The sequence below is a fragment of the Hypomesus transpacificus genome, chromosome 19 (genome assembly GCF_021917145.1).
Source record: "Hypomesus transpacificus isolate Combined female chromosome 19, fHypTra1, whole genome shotgun sequence".
Lineage (NCBI taxonomy): Eukaryota > Metazoa > Chordata > Actinopteri > Osmeriformes > Osmeridae > Hypomesus > Hypomesus transpacificus.
In genome coordinates, this window is record NC_061078.1 from 1,583,740 (window position 1) to 1,604,641 (window position 20,902).

Below are 20,902 nucleotides of genomic sequence, written 5' to 3' on the forward strand. Positions count from 1 at the left end.
GCACATGATGCACAGTACTCTGTAAAAGTCACAAATCATGTTTTTTTGTTCGACAAAAAAGAATTATACAAAGTATAAGACGAAACAAAACTTTTCTCAACACTGCGATTTGATACTGCCGCACAAATACAGAAGACATAAAATATGTGTATTTAAGACAACATTAACGTAAACCAATCGTGGGTGGCTTTTCTGTGTGTGTGTATATACCCCCTAGTCTTACCCTGTTTATAGCAAAGGCCATGATAATATCCGACTCCTTGTGGATGATTTTCGCCTTGCCTCCTGGGTAGCCCAGATCCGCCTCCACCTGGAAACAAATCATCCCAACGTCATCCCTCAGAGCAAGCACAGGCAGCCCAGACCCAGGCAGCCCAGACCGGACCCAGACCCAGGCAGGACCCAGACCCAGGCAGGGCCCAGACCCAGGCAGGGCCCAGACCCAGGCAGCCCAGACCCAGGCAGGGCCCAGACCCAGGCAGCCCAGACCCAGGCAGGGCCCAGACCCAGGCAGGACCCAGACCCAGGCAGGGCCCAGACCCAGGCAGGACCCAGACCCAGGCAGCCCAGACCCAGGCAGGGCCCAGACCCAGGCAGGACCCAGACCCAGGCAGCCCAGACCCAGGCAGGGCCCAGACCCAGGCAGCCCAGACCCAGGCAGGACCCAGACTCAGGCAGGACCCAGGCCCAGGCAGGGCCCAGACTCAGGCAGGACCCAGGCCCAGGCAGGGCCCAGACCCAGGCAGGACCCAGACCCAGGCAGCCCAGACCTAGGCAGGACCCAGACCCAGGCAGGACCCAGACCCAGGCAGGACCCAGACTCAGGCAGGACCCAGGCCCAGGCAGGGCCCAGACCCAGGCAGACCAGACCCAGGCAGCTCAGACCCAGGCAGCCCAGACCGGACCCAGACCCAGGCAGGGCCCAGACCCAGGCAGCCCAGACAGGACCCAGACACAGAGGTGAGCAAGCAGAGGTCAGCGGCACCAGGCCTCAGAGGGACTCCGCTGCGGGGAGGGGAGGGGGGGGTTAGCAAGTGTTTGTGACCAGGGAGGGTGACGGAGGGTGACGTGTTAGTGGAGCAGCAGCAGACCCCGGAGCTGTGAGGAGGGTGGAGGTTAGCTGAGGTGAGGGTTGAAGCGGCCCCCAGAGGGCTGTGATTGGTCAGGAGAACCCAGACAGAAACCCAGACACACGCAGAGAGAGAGGGTCATCTCTATCTGCTCACACTTGACAGGACATGCAAACCCTCCTCTCAAATCACGAGAGGAACTTTTCTCCAATTTAACGGTAGCATTAAACCAGTACGAACCCACAGTCCCCCACTAACTACTAGCAGACAAAACAACCCTCAGAAAGTTGTGGCTGGTTGTCCTTCCCAGCAGGGTGGGCTAGCGACAGGCCCAGACAGACAGGCAGGCCGAGGGGTGGGTGGCAGGCATACTACCTTGCTGGACCTGAGAGCTCCTGCTATGCTGTTTGGATTGAGATGGTCCACATGGTTGTCTACAGACTACACGACACAATACGCACAGCACACACACACAGACACGTCACAAGACAAAACACGTGCACAAACAGAAAGACACAACGTGAGATGGGGGGTGGGGAAATCATAAAAATGAACAGGGTTGTCCGGCCACACACTCGGTCAATGAGAGTGCCTACCCAGACCACATCTCTGCCAATGTGCCCATGGAAGGACTGTGGTGACCAGCCAGCTGCCAACATGGATGTGCCAAACATGGTTCTGATGCCAACACATGAACAACTTACCTTCAACCTCCAAGAGCCTAGAACGTCAAGTCTGTTTTAACAGTTGGGACTCAAATCGTCTTTTTTTTGGGGGGGGGGGGTGGGGGGGGGGGGGTGGGTCTCGATAACACAGATTTGAAGTCTGCAGTCTTGATTCAATCAGAGGAGCTAATGTAGCGTCTTTGTTACAGCCTGTGGTCTGGAGATAGGATCATGAGGCCAAATAGTAAGCTATTATCAATCAGAGAAGTTCAGTGGATTCTGTCAAGGCAAAACAATAATAAAACTGTGTGCATGTGTGTGCTTCAAGGGAACCTTAGGACAAGGGCAAATGCATGCAGATCACCTTGAACTAAGGGGAGGAGAACTCATGGTGTATTGTGGTGTTCTAGAAGAACGGAGATGATAATGATCACCCAGTACCAGCAGCAGAACCAGGGCATGATAATGATCCCACACAGTACCAGCAGCAGAACCAGGGCATGATAATGATCCCACACAGTACCAGCAGCAGAACCAGGGCATGATAATGATCCCACACAGTACCAGCAGCAGAACCAGGGCATGATAATGATCCCACACAGTACCAGCGTCAGAACCAGGGAATGCAGCAGGGCGCTCTCCTCCACTGTACCTCGCTCTGCTTCCTCTTCTTAGTGAAGATGTAGCGGATCAGAGTGTCCTGCAGGAGGTCCTGCTTCACCAGGTAGTGCCACAGACGCCTGGCGGGGAACGACACGTGGTTCTTGTTCCTGACATGCAAACACACACATACACACAGCTCAGTGTCAGACATGGTGCCGAGACGTCTGACCCTACGGCATTACGGAGGAAGGAGGAGAGGAGAAAGAGTGTGGACGAGGTAGAGAGAGGAGGAGTGTGGAGGAGAGAGGAAGAGTGTGGAGGAGAGAGGAAGAGTGTGGAGGAGAGAGGAAAAGTGTGGAGGAGAGAGGAGGAGTGTGGAGGAGAGAGGAGGAGTGTGGAGGAGAGAGGAAGAGTGTGGAGGAGAGAGGAAGAGTGCGGAGGAGGTAGAGAGAGGAAGAGGAGAGAAGGTAGCACCTGAGTACCTTAGTGTTTCTAACACTGCCATTGGTACTCGGTTCCAGTATGTGTGTGTGTGTGTGTGTGTGGGTGTGTCTTGTATGTGTGTGTGTGTCATGTATATGTGTGTGTGTGTGTCATGTATATGTGTGTGTGTGTGTTGTATATGTGTGTGTGCTCACTTGAAGGGTGTGTTGTCAGGCTCCAGCATGGCCTTGTGTCTGAGGATGGCTGGCCCACCCCCAGCGGTGAGGTCGGTGGGGTAGGTGTTGATGTAGTTGGGCGGGGGGCCGTCAAACTTGTTCATCCTCTCCAGCATCATCTGCTCCCAGTTCTCCAGGGTCTTCAGCACGGCGTTGCTCAGGGGGGAGGTCACGGGCAGGTCTGACACACACACACACACAGGGACCATGTCTTCAGTCTCAAGCTCAATCTGGGAGGAGGTCTGGCTGTGTGTGTGTGTGTGTGTGTGTGTGTGGTACCTGTGAAGTCGAGGCCGGTGAGGGGGAGGAACGTCTTGACGTTGTTCAGAGCCAGTTTCACCATCACTAGACGGATCAGAGACCAGCTGTAGGGCAGGGAGAGAGGTCACATGGTCAGAACAGGAAACTACCCTAATAACCATCTTTAATAACCATGACGGGCACGTTATCAGAACAGGAAGAGGAAAGGAGCAGTTCCTGTGGGTCAGGGGAGGTCGGGGGGGGGGGTCGGGGGTCCAGTCCCACCTGTAGGAGTTGGGGTCCGAGTGCTCCGTCATCTGGGTGTCAGAGAGGAAGGCGTCATCATCGTCCTCTTCCTCCTCAGCGCCGCTCTCGTCCGAGTCGTACAGAGCACCGCTGTCTGACAGAGGCAGGAAGGGCTGAGGGAGGGAGAGAGAGAGAGAGACCGAGAGACGGAGAGACGGAGAGAGACAGAGAGAGAGAGAGAGAGAGAGAGAGAGAGAGAGAGAGAGACCGAGAGACACAGAGAGAGAGAGAGAGAGAGAGAGAGAGAGAGAGATAGAGAGAGAGGGTGAGACAGTACATTAGCTTAGCCAAATGCTCCAGCTGATGAGCTCTACAGTGTCTCATGTCCCACTTAGGATCTGCCTGGTGGCTGGCGGCAGGGTGTCTTACTTTAGCCACAAAGTAGTCCCACATGCTCAGCTCCGGGGGGATGAACTTCTCCCGGTAGGTGGGCCTCTCTGGGGGCACGGGCGGGGGCGTGGCCGGGGTCTCCTTCACCGGACGCCCAGGGACCAGCATCCGCATGTTGAACCTGCGCCTGTGCCGGTCCACATCCTCCGCCGGGGGCGGGGGGGGCACGGCTGGGGGGAGGGGGGGGGGAAGCAGGGTTAGAGGGCTAAACCAGTGACTGGTCCAGAGTCAGGGAGTGATAGATTCAGAGGATGCTGAGGAAGGTATTTGGTACTGTCTACACTCAGACAGCAGTGTCTCAGACACATACTGTACACACACACACACGAAGACGCACACACACAAAAAGAGAAAGGAAATACACACAGAGGCACACACGTGGTTGTACACAAACCTGTACAGTTATCCTGGGTGACTATCTCAGGTACCTCTGAGGAAAACCAGACAGATGAGACACAAACCAGACCAGACGTTAGACGCAGACGTTTCACACACACACGGTACGCTACAGCACACACAGACCTCCACCACATCACACAACGGTCTGACCTAAACAATTAGACACACTGTTGATATGAATAAAGAAAAACATAAGGAAAATGAACGATGGATACATAAACATGGCCAAATAAGAACACAGATTGTCGCCTCAGAAAGAAAATATTGAGTATTTGCCTTTGAATTATTACTCTATTTTCTTCGCTCTGAATAATCTATAGTCCTCTCATCTTGAAAAAGTGTGTGTATGTATTTGTGTGTCTCTAAGAGTGTGTCTGAAAGAGGAACGGAATTAACATTTAGAAGACTGATTCCTATCGACTTGTTGGCATTTAGCTCCCCTCACCTCGTCTTATCCTTCTGTCGAGTCCTTTAAACACGCAGCTCTATGTAGACATCAGACACCTGATCTGACAGCACATGTCCTCCTCCACCCTGCCTCCACCCTGCCTCCACCCTGCCTCCACCCTGCCTCCACCCTGCCTCCACCCTGCCTCCACCCTGCCTCCACCCTGCCTGTCCTGAGCACCGCAGGGTTAGGCTTAGGCTGCTCACGCAGGAATATTAATGACAAGTAAACAAAGGTGTGAGAGCCAGGTACTAGTCTGATAGTCCTCACCGCACCGCAGCTCGAGGCCAGATCCTGCACTGAAACTTGTCTGAGTGATTCCCTCTCCAGCACAGTCCATAAAGGTTTCAACTAGAGGGGGGACTCAGCTACAACACCTATCACGTTCACAGAGGAACACCGCCATACTCACCCGCGACGCCAGTCAGCTGTAACACCGTGGTGCAAGCTACCTGCACGCTACACACAGTCTAGGAGTGACCCCACCACACCCACAACAGCTACACAGTCTAGGAGTGACCCCACCACATCACAGCAGCTACACAGTTTAGGAGTGACCCCACCACACCCTGGCCCTACAGGCAGCTAGAGACAGCTAGAGACAGCGCTGACGGCGGCGCGTGTACCTGCTTTAGCCTTACTGTCTGAGTCAGCAGCAGCTGCAGGCTCAGGGAACGGCTCTGTCCAGGTCTCTGCTGGCTTGACCGCTGCTCCGGTCACACACACACACACACACACACACACACACACACACACACACACACACGCACACACATACATACAACAATACGAGATGAGATGGTTGGCAATGCACAGTACATAGTATATATATGTATTTTATATATACTTTTTGTATCGATTTACTTGGCTTTTTCATGCTTTATTGGATAGTATACAAAGGTAGCCAGAAAAGGCAATGGAGACAGTGAGAGAGGGGAACACATGCACATGCACCAGGGGGTCTCAGGAGGGATTCGAACCCCGGCCGCTGCAGTAAGGCCTCAGCACATGTGGTACATGAACCCAGTGAGCAAAATATTCATGCCATGCAATGAAAACACACACACTCCTGCAATCCCACAGTCATGGGATGAGAGGATATGACACAGGAGACAAACATGAAACCGTTGCAGCACTTTAAACCTGGGAAAGACAGCCATGTTCCTGCTCACCACAGGAAGGACCAAAGCTCCCCACCCACGTGTACTGCACTGCAAACCAGGAACTGCAAACCAGGAATTGCAAACCAGCACTGTAAACCATCACTGCAAACCATCACTGAAAACCAGGAACTGCAAACCAGCACTGCAAACCAGGAACTGCAAATCCAGCATTGCAAATCCAGCACTGCAAATCCAGCACTGCAAATCCAGCACTACAAATCCAGCACTGCAAACCCCAAACAGGGAAACTCACTGCTGTCATGGGGTGATGGGACCAGACCAACTCCCCCTGGACGAGGGGGGCCAGGGGGTCTCTGAGGGGGTCTCTGAGGGGGTCTCTGAGGGGGTCTCTGAGGGGGTCTCTGAGGGGGCTGGGTGACAGTGAGCGTGGGGGGGGGCCTCATCACGCTCAGGCCTCTCCGCTCCCTGACCGTCGTCAGGTGAGGCTGGTATGAACTCCGCTGTCACAGGGCAGAGCACATCCTGACACACAGGCCAGTCTCCACACAGGGCAGAGCACATCCTGACACACAGGCCAGTCTCCACACAGGGAAGAGCACATCCTGACACACAGGCCAGTCTCCACACAGAGCAGAGCACATCCTGACACACAGGCCAGTCTCCACACAGAGCACATCCTGACACACAGGCCAGTCTCCACACAGAGCACATCCTGACACACAGGTCAGTCTCCACACAGGGCACATCCTGACACACCGGAGTGTGTCAGGGGAAGTAGAAGAGGAAGAGTGCGGAGGAGGTAGAGTGATGAAGAGAGGGTAGCACCAGGCGAGTCCAGAGCACCAGGAGAACAGCCGGAGAAAAGAGAAGGTGAGACCCAGAAGAGAGAAGGGAGGGTGGGGAGCGTTGGAGAGAGAGGGCGTGGTCTACCTGGAGCTATCTCGGGACGTTTGGGCTTGATGATGACCTTGGCCCCTCCCCCGAAGACAGCGGCCCACATGCGGTTGTTGAGGGGGTGCGCGGCCAGGCGGAACAGCTCGTTCCCAGAGTGAGTGCCCAGGCCGTGGATGAGCAGGGACAGATAGACAGCCACCACGGCCTCACACAGCAGCACGTTCAGCCTGGGCTGGTCCTGCTCCCTGGCAGACTGAACCAGCGAGATCAGGGAAGACACACCTGCACACACAAGAAATACTATTTAAAAAAACGGAATAATTATTTGTGTTGTTGTTGAAAGGAAGGAAGTGATTCGATTTTTTGGCCAGGCAAAAAATACAATAATGATGCTTTTTCTTTTTTTGAAAGGAAGTGATTATTTTTGCCGAGGCAAAAAAAAAAAAGGGATTTTTTTTCTGTTGTTGTTGAAAGGAAGTGATCAGCTTTTTTGCCCAGGCAAAAAAAAAATCTATACAATTATTATTATTATTTTTGCCCAGGCAAATTATTAATTTTTTCTCCAAAGAACGTGATTTGATTCAATACATTTGCACAAGCAAAAATAAATACATAACTGAATATGATTTGAAAGGGATTTTACAGGAGTGTGTTGAGATAGCGTGATGTTCTTATGTCATCTGTTCCCCCCCCTAAAGGCTCATGTGGTCTCACTACTGAACACCATCTGGCTCTCCTCTCCCTCAGTGCAGGCTAACACAGAGAGCTCCAGTCTCAGTGAATGCAGTTCTGCTAGGTCAGGTAGGGGTGGTGTCTGTTACCAGGCCACTGTGAGGGGGCGGAGCTTGGTGTGTGTGTTACCAGGCCACTGTGAGGGGGCGGAGCTTGGTGTGTGTGTTACCAGGCCACTGTGAGGGGGCGGAGCTTGGTGTGTGTGTGTTACCAGGCCACTGTGAGGGGGCGGAGCTTGGGGTGGCGTGCTCCTCGATGCTCTCCGTACGCAGTCTTCTCCTCTCACTGAGCAGTAGGCCCTGGTACACCATCCCTGTGAACTGGTTGGCCTCCGCCTGACTGCTGCAAGGCATTATGGGACAGCGAGTACGTGTCAGTGGTTGAGGGGGTTGGGGATAGACAGTACCTTGCATTTCAAACAGCCTAGGAGATAACTACTGCCTAGGAGATAACTACTGCCTGGGAGATAACTACTGCCTAGGAGATAACTACTGCCTAGGAGATAACTACTGCCTAGGAGATAACTATTTTAAAGTTAAAAATTAAAATAAATCGTGAAAGGATTTTTTATCGATTTCGTGACCCCAAGAATCTTTTCGAATCGTGAGGTACCAAAAGGTTCCCACCCCTACTACTTACAGAGCGTGCATGTATGTGTGTGCGCTCCTACCTATAGCTGTGGCTGTCACACAGGGCTTGGTAGATGCAGGCAGATAGAGAGGCAGCCAGGGTGTGTAGAGCAATCACCTGAGGTGACAGGAAAACAACACGTCAGAACGTCCCTGGTCAAGTTCTCAGTTGGCTGGCTGTGTATTCCCAGAGCCTCACCCTGTCGTCCATGAGGTCTGGGTGGGGAGGCAGCTCCATGAGGGTGATGGTGTGGAGGATGTCGTGGATGTGGTTGCTGAGGTGCAGCACGGGGTTGGCGATGACGGTCTTGGTGGGCGCTATGCTGGCTGACAGCAGGGGGAGGGTGGTGGGCAGGGGCAGCGGAGACTGGAGCTGCTTCACTGTGGTCTCCTGAACGGCAGAGCAGCCAAAACAAGACATCAGGAATGCCATTTGATCACAGAATAGTTTTTTTTTAGGATGAAAACACAAGAATAATTTAGAATATATATATACGAAAAAAATCTAAAGTGTTGCCTTACAAACATCATAGATGTTTTAAATGGGGATGCTCATAATTAACTGTGTAGTCGTTAACTGGCTAAACGAATGCTCTAGTTCTAAATGTTAAAAGATTCAGACACTTGGTTAAAACCTGCGGCCATCACCACCCTTAACTGGGAACACAACATTCAGTTTAAGAATCATAATAAAGATTAAAAGAACAAAATAAAAACACTTTTCCTATAGCTCCTCACTGGCTGCAGCACGGTGAGATCGACCTCCGCGCGCTCCCAGCAGTGAAAGACCCAGCGAACCAAACAGCTTCAACCAGATGTCTGAAGACTTCAAGCGTTAACGTGGGTTTACGTGGGCTAGTAAAGTCGTATTTATTACATTACATTTAGTCATTTAGCAGACGCTCTTATCCAGAGCGACTTACAGTAAGTACAGGGACGTTCTCCCCGAGGCAAGTAGGGTCAAGTGCCTTGCCCAAGGATACAATGTCATTTAGCACGGCCAGCAATCGAACCGGCAACCTTCTGATTAATAGCCCGACTCCTTAACCGCTCAGCCATCTGACCCCCGTCTGACTCCCTGTGTGTGTGTACCTGCTGGCTCTCCTGCAGCAGGAAGATGAGCTCCATGCGTACGGAGGTGACCCCTCCGCCCTTGGCCCCGTGCAGGCTGCAGTAGGACAGGAACACCCTGAGCAGCGCCTGGTTCTTCCTGAGCCAGGCCTTGCGGCGCTCCGCGTGCAGCTGCTTGGCCTGGAGGCGTCGACGCTCCAGCTGGTGGCGCTCGTACGCCCCGGCCTCCGTGCGGTCGTCCTCCTGGAAGTCTCCTTCTGCCTCCCCCCACTTCTCCACCTCCTTCGCTTCTTCCTTCCCCTTCACCTGTGGGGGTAGACAAGCACGGATATCGACACGACACGACATCGCTAGTTGATGCTTGTTGTCTACGCTGCAACAAATGCCCTATCGAATTTAAGCGCAAACATTTTTGTTATGAGCTTGCTATGGTTTAACTACATTTGCGTTCAAAATAATACGTAGTTTGATTCGAATCATGAAGTTTTAAAATAAATGTTTAAAAAAATAACATTACAATTATAATTATTTCGATTTTTAACATTTGTGAATGGCTAGAAGACTGAATCGCGATTCAAATGTGAATCGATTTTTTTCCCCCACCCCTAGTTTGGCGGCGTAGGCGTACCTTGTAGTTACAGATCCTGTGCATGGCTCCGATCTCCTTCTCCAGCCAGCTGTAGAGCTGGAAGCGCAGCTTTCCACCGTCCACCTCGAAGCCCGTGGCTAGGGTCCGCAGCTCCGTCATCAGGATCTTCAGACACGCCCGGAACTTCAGCTGCTCAGCTATCACGTCCACCTCTGACTCACCCTGCCGGCGCGCCAATGGAAAAAAAACACTTTCAAAAAACCTAAACTGTTATTGGAATGATCCATGTCTATAGACAGGCTTTCTGTTATATTCTGTGTCATGGAGCATGTCCTACCTGAGAATCCTCTCTCTGCATCCCAGGTCTCTCTCCCCCCGACACCTCCTCTGCCTTGCCCTCTGGCCGCCCCATCGTCAGACCTCCGTCATCATCATCCTCCTCCTCGTCCTCCTTGTCCACTCCCCAGTCCAGCTGCAGCCCATCGTCCTCCAGCTTGACCAGAGGCTGACCCCAGTCCAGGGCGGCAGAGCTCTCCTCTCCCCAGGCCTGGGCAGGGGCGGCTGGGGGAGGACCGCCCCAGTCTATGCCCCCCCCCCGGGTCCCATTCTCCAGGGGCTGTCTGGAGCTGACGTTGGCCACGGACGGGCCTATGCTTTGGGACGAAGAGCCAGACTTCTTGGTAACCTTGGGGATCTTGGAGAGTACCTCCAGGGCTAGCACTGGACAGCCCACCTGTGGAGTCATCGTAAAGTACAGGGACACGGGTTATGGTGATGGTAAACAGAGCACACGTACCACAGAGAGGGTCTGACCAGCGAGCCCGTGGAGCTCACGGCCGCGGGGCCTCACCTTGAAGTGTGCGTTGGCGGTGGTGAAGAACAGCTTGCGCTCTATGAGGTTGATCTCGTCCGCGCTGCTCCTCTCCGACGTGAGGCCCGCGCTGGCCGGGGTGCCGTTCGGCTGGCCGTAGTGACGGCGGATGATGAGGGGGTGTGTCCTCAGGTAGTTATAGAAACTAAACACCACCGGGTTGCAGGATCGTACCATCGTATCTGAGGAAAAACAAAAAATAATGTATATATATTTTTGGGGGCCTTTTTTTGTTTTATTAGACGGATATTTAAGTGAAGTGTGACAGGAAGGGCAGGGAGAGACTGTGAAAGTAACCAGTGGTACAGTTTTTACCGCAAAACAACGGGTTTCACTTTATTGGAACAACTGGGTTCTCCTCACCGGGGTTCTCTTCGTCCTCTTTGGGGATCCGCTCTAGGAGCGTGTCCAGGGCTTTGGTGTAGTCCTTCATGATCCAGAAGGCTATGCTCCGCAGGAAGGGGTCAGGGTGGAGTTTGGTGCAGTGGTATCCGCTGCCGTCCCTGTTGCAGCCGAGCACCTTCTCAAACAGGATGCCCTGGCAGGTGGAGGAGCTCTCGTAGTCGGCCTCATACAGCCTAGCCACCACCATGGCCAGCTGGATATCCTCCATCTTCTCCAGCAACACCTAGACGACCAGAGACATTTACATTTAGTCATTTAGCAGACACTCTTATCCAGAGCGACTTACAGTAAGTACAGGGACATTCCCCCCGAGGCAAGTAGGGTGTAGTGCCTTGCAAAAGGACACAAAGTCGTTTTTCACTGCCGGGAATCAAACCGGCAAACCTCTGATTAATAGCGCGATTCCCTGACGGCTCAGCCATCTGACCCCCAGAGACACGGTCTGAAGGTCACCTCAGTGTCACCTCAGTGTCACCTCCACAGAGTCAGCTAAAGAGTCAGGCATGTTGAAAAAGACACTGTGCTTGAAATCCTGTTTTGTCTCTGTGAAATTCAGTTTATAGCTCAGAACTGAACATATTGTTGTGATTCTAACAAAATACATTAAATTGCCTGTAATGCTAAGAATACTATTACATCGCAAAACGATTCCACCAACTCGACTTTTCAACGTCGCTTGCAGAGTCAGGTCCATTCTCCACGGTAGTAACCCCTGGGCTCTTCCTATCTGTGTGTTTTGACTGTGGTTTGGAAGACTCGGCCCAAGGTAAACTAAGTAGACCTTTCAATGCTGCTGTTATCTCTGACGTTTAGGCTAAGTCTTCTCCTATGCTGCCGCTGCACTGTAGCACAGCTATAGCCCATGTCTGACACACAGAGAATGACTCCATCCCATCTCTACACTGAGTGTTGAAAGCCCAGTGAGAGGGTGTGTGTGTGTGTGTGTCCATACCTCCATGGCGTCTTTGAGGGAGCCGGCCAGCAGGAAGAAGGCAGCAGACTGCTCAAAGCGCTGCTTGCCCAGCAGGGAGAAAGCGTTCTTCAGGGCAGCCTTACGCCAGCGGTCCTCGCTGAAGTTGTTCTTGAAGAACGTGGTCATCTTCTCGTCGTGCTGGGACCTGGGAGAGACACGACCACGCCACAGAGTGACTGTGTTACTACAGTATGACTGTGTTACTACAGTATGACTGTGTTACTACAGTGTGACTGTGTTACTACAGTGTGACTGTGTTACTGCAGTGTGACTGTGTTACTACAGTGTGACTGTGTTACTACAGTATGACTGTGTTACTACAGTATGACTGTGTTACTACAGTGTGACTGTGTTACTACAGTGTGACTGTTACTACAGTGTGACTGTGTTACTACAGTGTGACTGTGTTACTACAGTGTGACTGTGTTACTACAATATGACTGTGTTACTACAGTGTGACTGTGTTACTACAATGTGACTGTGTTACTGCAGTGTGACTGTGTTACTGCAGAGTGACTGTGTTACTACAGTGTGACTGTGTTACTGCAGTGTGACTGTGTTACTACAGTATGACTGTTACTACAGTATGACTGTGTTACTACAGTAGGACTGTATTACTACAGTATGACTGTTACTACAGTATGACTGTGTTACTACAGTGTGACTGTGTTACTACAGTGTGACTGTGTGTTGCCACAGTATGGTAGTTAGGGTTGGTTAGGGTTGGTTAGGGTTGGTTAGGGTTGGTTAGGGTTGGTTAAGTTGAGGCAGCTGGTCAGGGCTGGGCGTGGTGATCTTACCTGAACAGGCCCCAGAGCACAGCCTTCTTCTTCATGGCCAGAAAGAACAGAGCAGCATCTAAGGGGTCATTGTTCCTCTGGAACGCAGCTTTGCCCACCTGAACACACACACACACACAGTGCTGTGACGTTTGTAGCAGTGGGAAGTGGTTGCAAACTTGGTGGTCAGACATAGAGGCGTTGAAGAATGCGCTGGCAGACTGAGAGGATGGGGCAGGTTACCTTCTCCACCATCTTGCGGAGGGTGTTGATGTTGCGGATCCACCAGCCCACCCCGACCGCCTTGAGCTCAGACCACTGGGGGTCTCCACGTTGCATGGCCGGGATCATGTTCAGCATCTCCTCCTCCGCCTCGGAGTGGAACGCCCAGGCAAAGTGGCACGTCGACAGGCCTGGGACACACACACACACAAACACAGAAGTTACCCAACTGAAACCACACACACACACACAGCAGCAACTCCATTCAAGGTCATAAAAAAAACGATTGTGCTGCGTAGCAATGAAATAACCCAATTAGTGACCCAATTATTGACCCCTAATGACTATTTTCCACCCTCTGCAGCTCTGATACATGAAATTCGATGAAGCAAACTCAGTAAGTGTGTGTTTGAGCGTGCGGCCCACCTTGGTGCAGCAGCTGCATGCGGTACAGAGGAGGCAGCGAGGTGAGGAGACAGGTGTGCAGGCGCATGGCCAGCAGGTACCTCAGCCCACACTCATCCAGAGCCTCGCCCCCTGCAGAGAGAGAGCCCCCCCCACACACAGACATGTTAGAACACAGCCACCATCGGACCAGCGCCACAGCCAGCGCTGTCCTAGGGCGGACGCAGGTCCAGACAGGCCTGCCGGGATGTCCCTGAGCCCCCTGGCCCCCGTCTCCATGCTTACTCAACCACGGAACGCTCTGTTCACTCCTGTTCTCCACTTCCTCCCAAAAGACTAAATAAACATGATTGAAACTGGAGGTAGAGAGACAAAGATAACTATGAAGTGTTCAAAGTGGCTGTGTGTGTGTGTGTGTGCTTAAGTGTGTGTGTGTGTGTGTGAGGTTGTGTGTGTGTGTGTTTCTGATTAGTTGTTTGGGATGGCTGGTGAAAGCATCCGTAAACCCAAACTTACAATCAAGTTTCAGGCGCGATTAGATGTTATTTCTAGAAACGTCTATTAAGCCTTTTATTAGAAAATAGAAGAGCCTTCAGTGGGTTCCCGGGCAGTCAGGCTGGCCTTACATACCTTGAATAAGACAGCCAGACGCACGCTCACACACACACTCAGCATACAACCCCCACCCCCTGGTCTCATCCACACACTCACCTGTGTACTGCTTGTCAGTGGAGCTGCTGACCTCAGCGCTGGTGGTGGCCACTGTATCAGCCAGGGCCACCAGGAACATCTGCTCCAGTCTGGTCAGACCGGGGAGGCTGGAGTGCATCAGGTGACTGGACAACACCTGAGGAGGCAGGACGGAGGCAGGATGGAGGCAGGACCGAGGCAGGACCGAGGCAGGAAGTCAGAGTTACATTCTTCATCAATCATAATAATAATGTGTTAATTTAACAATAATATGTATTTACATATAATGCTTTCATTTAATAATCAGCTGCAGCGAGGAGGGGGAGGAGGAGACCGGGCAGTGTACCTGGGCATGCTCCGGTCCAAAGTACGTGGGTCCGTACTGAGACAGGTTGATGACCCGAGACTTCTTCTCCACCTTCTCTGTGGCGAAGTTCACAAAGTCGTCCGTGGTCACTGCCTGCACCTGGGGAGGAGGGTGTTATGCATTAAAGATATATTTTGGGGCATTTTTCTGCCGCTTTTGCCAGTTTCAAGTGAAGTGTGACAGGAAAGCTAGGGAGAGAGGGGGAGAGAGAGAGAGAGAGCAAAGACATGCATCAAAGGGCCGGGGGCCGGATTCAAACCCGGGCTGCGCTTTATAGGCTACGCAAGCGTACCTGGAACAGATCAGAGTACTGGTTCTCCGCGCTGGTCTGGGGCCCCTCCCCCTCCATGCCGGCCTTGGCCCCCTCGTCTCCGCCCTTGTAGGAGGTGTCCAGGTCGGCCGACAGCAGGGCGTAGAGGGGCAGCGGGGGGATGGAGTTGATCTCCGTGTAGTCTCTCCCGCCGTCTCTCCCGGCCAGGATGGTGTCCTTGGCTGTGCTGCCACTCACGCTGATGGTCCTGGACAGGTGTCTTCTGGCCCCGCCCTCGCCCGCCTCCACGTCCCTCACCACGGCAACCTCTCCGGCGATGCACTTGACCAGGTGAGACAGGATGGCCTGAGGATGAGGATGGATGACGGATGGATGGATGATGATGAAATGGGTAAATACAAGATTATGGTGCATTCAGATGACAAAAAAATATAAAAGAAGAGGTGCACACAAACACATCCACACACACCCATCCACCCCCAGACCCCCACACACACACACACCCATCCACCCCAGACCCCCACACACACACACACCCATCCACCCCCAGACCCCCACACACACCCATCCACCCCCAGACCCCCACACCCACACACCCACCCACCCCCAGACCCCCACCCACCTTGGCACGCCGGACCTTGCCCAGGTCCATCAGCTCCAGCAGCTGGGTGGGGTGGTACTGTGGCAGGGTGGGCGACAGGGAGTGAGCCGCCTCAAAAAGCCCCCCCTCCTGCAGCCCCGCGGGGGCCACGAGTGCCTCGTCCACCGCCACCGTCCCCTCCATCACGCTCTTGGACCGGGCCCGCCCCTCCGCCCGCCCCTCCACCACCCCGCCCGCGATGTTATCGGCGGACGACAGGCTCGCGCCCTCGCCCTCGCCCGGCTTCCTGTCCTGCTTCCACTGGGCGTACACGTGCATCTCACAGTCCATGCCCACCACCAGGATGCCGTCCCTCACCCAGGACAGGGACACGGGCAGGGACGGGGTTCCGTCCACCGACGACAGCAGGTCCACGGTCCTCAGCAGGATCCATCGGGAGCGGATGCCCTGCTTGATGCTGCCCCCTAGGGGCAGGGTGATGACGGCCACGCCGTCCTTGCCGGAGGGCTGCTCGTTGACCACGCCGGAGATGCGTCCGTACATGAGGATGTTGGAGCCCACGCCCACCGTGAGGATGTGGGAGCCGTCCTCCTTGGACAGCCAGTCCAGGTGGACGTAGTGCTTGATGTTGGGGGAGCGCTGGTCCCGACTCATGTACAGGTCAGACCTGCAGGAGACGGGGGGAGATGCTGGATGAGCTGGTACGTACACTGACACACACACTGACACGGATACACACACTGACACACACACACACACTGACTCTCACACCAATACACACACATTGACACACACATTGACACACACACTGACACACACACCACACACGGTCACGGCCAGTGGAGACCGCTCCTGTGTTTTCACACACCTGCTGTAGACGAACAGGTTGGAGTCGACGCTGACGCGGGGGTCCAGGGTGGAGGTGGGTCTGGTGAAGTCGTCCAGGTGGAGGGTCTGCTCCAGCACCCACTCTGATCCGCCCGTCGATTCACACTCGTAGATGGACACGTGCATGGAGAAGTCTGCTCCTGAGCCCGGGGGCTGGGGAGCAAACAGTGTCAGACAATATTGTCTTCTTTTACTTCTTAAAGAAAATATGACGTCATTTGAATTCATTTAGATTCAATTACTAAAGCAATAAACCATGAGAGGGTTTGGTATATTAGTAGGTATTCTGTAAATAATAACAAATATAATTCAAATCTAACATATGATAGAACAGGCTGTGTCAGTCAGGTTCCAGGAGTGTCAGCAGGCCCTGCAAGGTGTCCTAACCCACCTGTTCAGGCCGCGGCTGTTTGAAGGAGACGGCCAGGCGTCCGGTGTAGGAGCAGGACACGGCGACGGGCCGCCCCGACACGCACACCGAGCTGTTGTTGTCCTCCTCCTCGTTCAGCAGGGCCCAGGGCTCCCAGCGGTACGCCCGGCCCTCCTCCTGCCCCTCCTCCTGCCCCTCCTCGCCCTCCACCGCGCAGCGCCAGAAGCGCACGTGCGAGTCGGAGCAGGTGGTGACGATCAGGTACGGCGCCAGGCACACCGGGTAGATGGAGGAGGAGCTAAGGTGACCTGGAGGGAGAGAGGGAGAGACACGTAAAGAGGCACACACGAGGCACACACGAGGCACGGTAAACAAACACGTCACGCCAGACAGGTGGGGCTGTTCCTGATGACAGCGGACGCTTGATTCGAGCGCATGCGGGGCCCACCTGCGGAGGGCGTGGCCCGGGTGACTTCCACGCCGGGGGGCAGCTCCAGGCGTTGGCTGTAGACCAGGCGGGAGCTGAGGATCAGCTTGCTGGCTGACTGCAGGTTGGCGGTGGAGGCCGAGCGCGGCAGGGAGGTGAGAGGGGAGGCGTCGGGGGATGAGTCTGTGTTCAGGTGCTGCATGGGCACCATCAGCTGGCTCTGGAACGTCTGCTCTGCCACCGGCTCGTCTGCACGCACACACACACACATTAGGCAGTGCTTTCCATGTGCACTGTTTGCATGTGGCGTTGGATAAAAGCGTCAGGTAAACGAGAGTACCGTCAGTGTAAGTGTAGTGCCATGCTGGTGGACAGGAGGCAGTCTGTCCACACTGGCCCTGCAGCGGGGACTCACCCATGCAGGCATGCACAGACTGCAGCGGGGACTCACCCATGCAGGCGTGAGCAGACTGCAGCTCGGACTCACCCATGCAGGCTTGAACAGACTTGAGGTGCAGGTGCCACATCTGCAGGATGGAGTTCCTGTTCGCGTCCTTCTCTATCACCACCAGGAAGAACTTCTCTGAGAAGGGAGGGGCCTCGTACACTGCAGGGAGAGGAACACGCTGTTGTAGCACAGGAGCAGGGCTTTCACCTTCACAGGAACATGGCTGCATGGAGCTTTGGGATTTCCCCCAAAAATATGCAGCAGTGCATTGGTTTACACTATTCTCTGTGTATGTGTAATGTGTGTGTGTATAGTGTGTGTGTATAGTGTGTGCAAGTGTAGAGTGTGTGTATAGTGTGTTGAGTATGTGTGTGTAGTGTGTGTGGCGTGTGTGTGTAGCGTGTGTGTAGCGCGTGTAGCGTGTGTGTAGCGTGTGTAGCGTGTGTGTAGCGCGTGTAGCGTGTGTGTAGCGTGTGTAGCGTGTGTGTAGCGTGTGTGTAGCGTGTGTAGCGTGTGTGTAGCGTGTGTAGTGTGTGTGTAGCGTGTGTATAGTGTGTGTAGTATGTGTTTAGCGTGTGTGTAGCGTGTGTAGTGTGTGTGTAGCGTGTGTCTAGTATGTGTGTGTGTAGCGTGTGTGTAGTGTGTGTAGTGTGTGTGTAGCGTGTGTGCAGCGTGTGTAGTGTGTGTGTGTGTAGCGTGTGTGTAGCGTGTGTGTATAGTGTGTGTAGCGTGTGTCTAGTATGTGTGTGTGTAGCGTGTGTGTAGTGTGTGTAGTGTGTGTGTGTAGCGTGTGTGCAGCGTGTGTAGTGTGTGTGTGTGTGTGTGTAGCGTGTGTGTAGCGTGTGTGTATAGTGTGTGTAGCGTGTGTCTAGTATGTGTGTGTGTAGCGTGTGTGTAGTGTGTGTAGTGTGTGTGTAGCGTGTGTGCAGCGTGTGTAGTGTGTGTGTGTGTAGCGTGTGTGTAGCGTGTGTGTATAGTGTGTGTAGCGTGTGTCTAGTATGTGTGTGTGTAGCGTGTGTGTAGTGTGTGTAGTGTGTGTGTGTAGCGTGTGTGCAGCGTGTGTAGTGTGTGTGTGTAGCGTGTGTGTAGCGTGTGTGTATAATGTGTGTAGCGTGTGTCTAGTATGTGTGTGTGTGTAGTGTGTGTGTGTGTAGCGTGTGTCTAGTATGTGTGTGTGTAGCGTGTGTGTAGTGTGTGTAGTGTGTGTGTGTAGCGTGTGTGCAGCGTGTGTAGTGTGTGTGTGTGTAGCGTGTGTGTAGCGTGTGTGTAGCGTGTGTGTAGCGTGTGTCTAGTATGTGTGTGTGTAGCGTGTGTGTAGTGTGTACCCTCAGTGGAGGGGAAGGCAGGCGTGAACAACTCTGGCTCCTCCTGGGGATGGTAGCCCAGGATGAAGTCCTCCTGGAACACATGCAGCAGCTGGGTGCTGGAGCCACACTACAGGGACAGAGAGAGAGACAGAGAGGGAGAGAGGGAGACAGAGAGACAGAGAGAGAGAGAGGGAGACAGAGAGAGGGAGAGACGGAGACAGAGAGGGAGAGACAGAGAGAGAGAGAGAGAGAGAGAGAGAGAGAGAGAGAGAGAGAGACAGAGAGAGAGACAGAGAGAGAGAGAGAGAGAGAGACGAAAGAGAGAGAGAGACGAAAGAGACAGAGAGAGAGACAGAGAGAGACAAAGAGAGACAAAGAGAGAGAGAGACGAAAGAGAGACAGAGGACAAAAAAAGATGCCATACTCTGTGTAAGACAAGAAACACTTATCTAGTGAAAACCTGGTAAAACATGAGATGGTGTGTGTGTATACAGTGTGTGTGTGTACAGTGTGTGTGTGTGTGTATACAGTGTGTGTGTGTGACAGGACACCCTCTTCTCACCTGGTTGGTGATGACGTCTAACTCGATGATGCACCCTGGTCGAGCGGTGGACTGCTGACTCATGATGTTAAACACTTCCCCCACTAGTTTCTACACAGCAAACACAGAAGCATCCCAGTCAAACTCCAGGATCATGCAGCGACACAGCACGCTGCCGCGAGGAGGAAACCTGCGTCTGTGAAAGGGTGCGCGTGACGACTCACAGACGTCTCGGGGTCGGACAGTTCGTCCAGCAGCTTCCTGGCGTCCACCACGGCCTGGTACAGGCGCAGGTTTGTCCCGTCTGACGCTACGAAGCACGCGCTGGCACTGTTGCAGTACGTACCTGCGTGTGCGAACACAAGCTGAGGTCACATGGAGCTGCTGAGGAACGACCAGGTCGCCACGGCAATGTTTGGTTTATTGGACTGTGACTGAAAGGAACGTTTCAAGGAATGTGACTTTTCACAGTCGGTTAATTATTTGGATGGCACTCTCCTAACAATTCGTCTCTATTCAGGGGCTGGAATGAGTCAGCAAAACAGACCCTTTTGAACCCTTTCTTTTTTTTTTTTACTAGATTTGTGTATTTATGAATTATGAACAGCTCAGAAGTTATATATGATTTATACATGGGAGGATCTGGATGTGTGTGTGCCAACCTAAGACAGAGCTGTGGGCCAGGGTATGTGTTTGTGTGTGTGTTTGTGTGTGTGTGTTTGTGTGTGTGTGTGTGCCAACCTAAGACAGAGCTGAGAGCCAGGGTGTGTGTGTGTGTTTGTGTGTGTATGCTAACCTAAGACAGAGCTGGGGACCAGGGTGTGTGTGTGTATGCTAACCTAAGACAGAGCTGGGGACCAGGGTGGGCAGCCAGGCCACGTTGCTGAAGGCAGAGGTGTGGAGGGAGTTGATCCTGGCCAGCTCTGACACCCCCCCGGTGCAGGACAGCGGCCCGATGTGGTCCACCCTCCACAGGATCAGCTCGCTGTAGATGGCCTTCGGGTCATGGAAGGTTCTCGTGGCGGCATTGCGCAGCTGTATCCTATAGAACACGGCAAAAACACATGTTAAAACATGTACAATACAACACATGCACACATAGTCAGACTACGATTTCAAGGTATTGCCCCCCCAAAAAATAATCTTTGGAATACTGTACTATGCGTTGCTATGAGAAACGTCATCTATTGTATCCATCTTTATCTGCTTGTTTCCCTCCTCCCCCCCTTCCCTCAATTGCTACCTGTGGAGCCCCTTTGAGGGGGCGAGGGCGGGGGGCTGGTCGGCGTCGGTGGCTCCGGGGGCGGAGGGCGGGGTGAGCAGGGCGTTGTGGTGAGAGGAGGTGAGCAACAGGGGCAGGACTGTGTGGCACGCCTGGTCGTTCAGGTGGAAGCGGTGGCCGCAGTAACGGAACTTGTGGGACACGGTCAGAACGTTGGAGAAGGCCGAGAGCTCAGCGAACGTCACCGACCACTGGAGGGGGAAACGGAATCGAGAAGAAGTCTTCACCACATGCGA

General features: G+C 53.5%; 1 protein-coding gene across 5 annotated transcripts in view; it reads right to left on the reverse strand.

Annotated features, from left to right (window-relative positions):
• Positions 1-87: 87 nt before the first annotated feature.
• The window catches only part of dmxl2 (Dmx-like 2), a 32,101-nt gene continuing 11,286 nt past the window's right edge, over positions 88-20,902 (reverse strand). For 2 of the 5 annotated variants that reach the window (XM_047041825.1, XM_047041829.1), the window contains 34 exons: positions 20,628-20,857; positions 20,224-20,426; positions 19,609-19,730; positions 19,406-19,495; positions 18,862-18,970; positions 17,576-17,695; positions 17,110-17,337; positions 16,683-16,969; positions 16,272-16,444; positions 15,425-16,070; positions 14,824-15,147; positions 14,511-14,630; positions 14,186-14,321; positions 13,496-13,606; positions 13,091-13,260; positions 12,869-12,966; positions 12,048-12,213; positions 11,054-11,318; positions 10,670-10,872; positions 10,157-10,552; positions 9,859-10,041; positions 9,252-9,536; positions 8,359-8,550; positions 8,201-8,277; positions 7,742-7,872; positions 6,835-7,080; positions 5,407-5,487; positions 3,913-4,103; positions 3,523-3,656; positions 3,277-3,362; positions 2,977-3,178; positions 2,388-2,505; positions 1,446-1,511; positions 88-310 (listed from right to left, as the gene is read on the reverse strand). In XM_047041825.1, coding sequence (XP_046897781.1) covers positions 164-310; positions 1,446-1,511; positions 2,388-2,505; positions 2,977-3,178; positions 3,277-3,362; positions 3,523-3,656; positions 3,913-4,103; positions 5,407-5,487; positions 6,835-7,080; positions 7,742-7,872; positions 8,201-8,277; positions 8,359-8,550; positions 9,252-9,536; positions 9,859-10,041; positions 10,157-10,552; positions 10,670-10,872; positions 11,054-11,318; positions 12,048-12,213; positions 12,869-12,966; positions 13,091-13,260; positions 13,496-13,606; positions 14,186-14,321; positions 14,511-14,630; positions 14,824-15,147; positions 15,425-16,070; positions 16,272-16,444; positions 16,683-16,969; positions 17,110-17,337; positions 17,576-17,695; positions 18,862-18,970; positions 19,406-19,495; positions 19,609-19,730; positions 20,224-20,426; positions 20,628-20,857 — 6,336 coding nt within the window. In that variant the 3' untranslated portion in view covers positions 88-163. The remainder of the gene's footprint in view (positions 311-1,445; positions 1,512-2,387; positions 2,506-2,976; positions 3,179-3,276; positions 3,363-3,522; positions 3,657-3,912; positions 4,104-5,406; positions 5,488-6,834; positions 7,081-7,741; positions 7,873-8,200; positions 8,278-8,358; positions 8,551-9,251; positions 9,537-9,858; positions 10,042-10,156; positions 10,553-10,669; positions 10,873-11,053; positions 11,319-12,047; positions 12,214-12,868; positions 12,967-13,090; positions 13,261-13,495; positions 13,607-14,185; positions 14,322-14,510; positions 14,631-14,823; positions 15,148-15,424; positions 16,071-16,271; positions 16,445-16,682; positions 16,970-17,109; positions 17,338-17,575; positions 17,696-18,861; positions 18,971-19,405; positions 19,496-19,608; positions 19,731-20,223; positions 20,427-20,627; positions 20,858-20,902) is intronic. The other 3 variants (XM_047041827.1, XM_047041826.1, XM_047041828.1) reach the window with 3 other exon arrangements.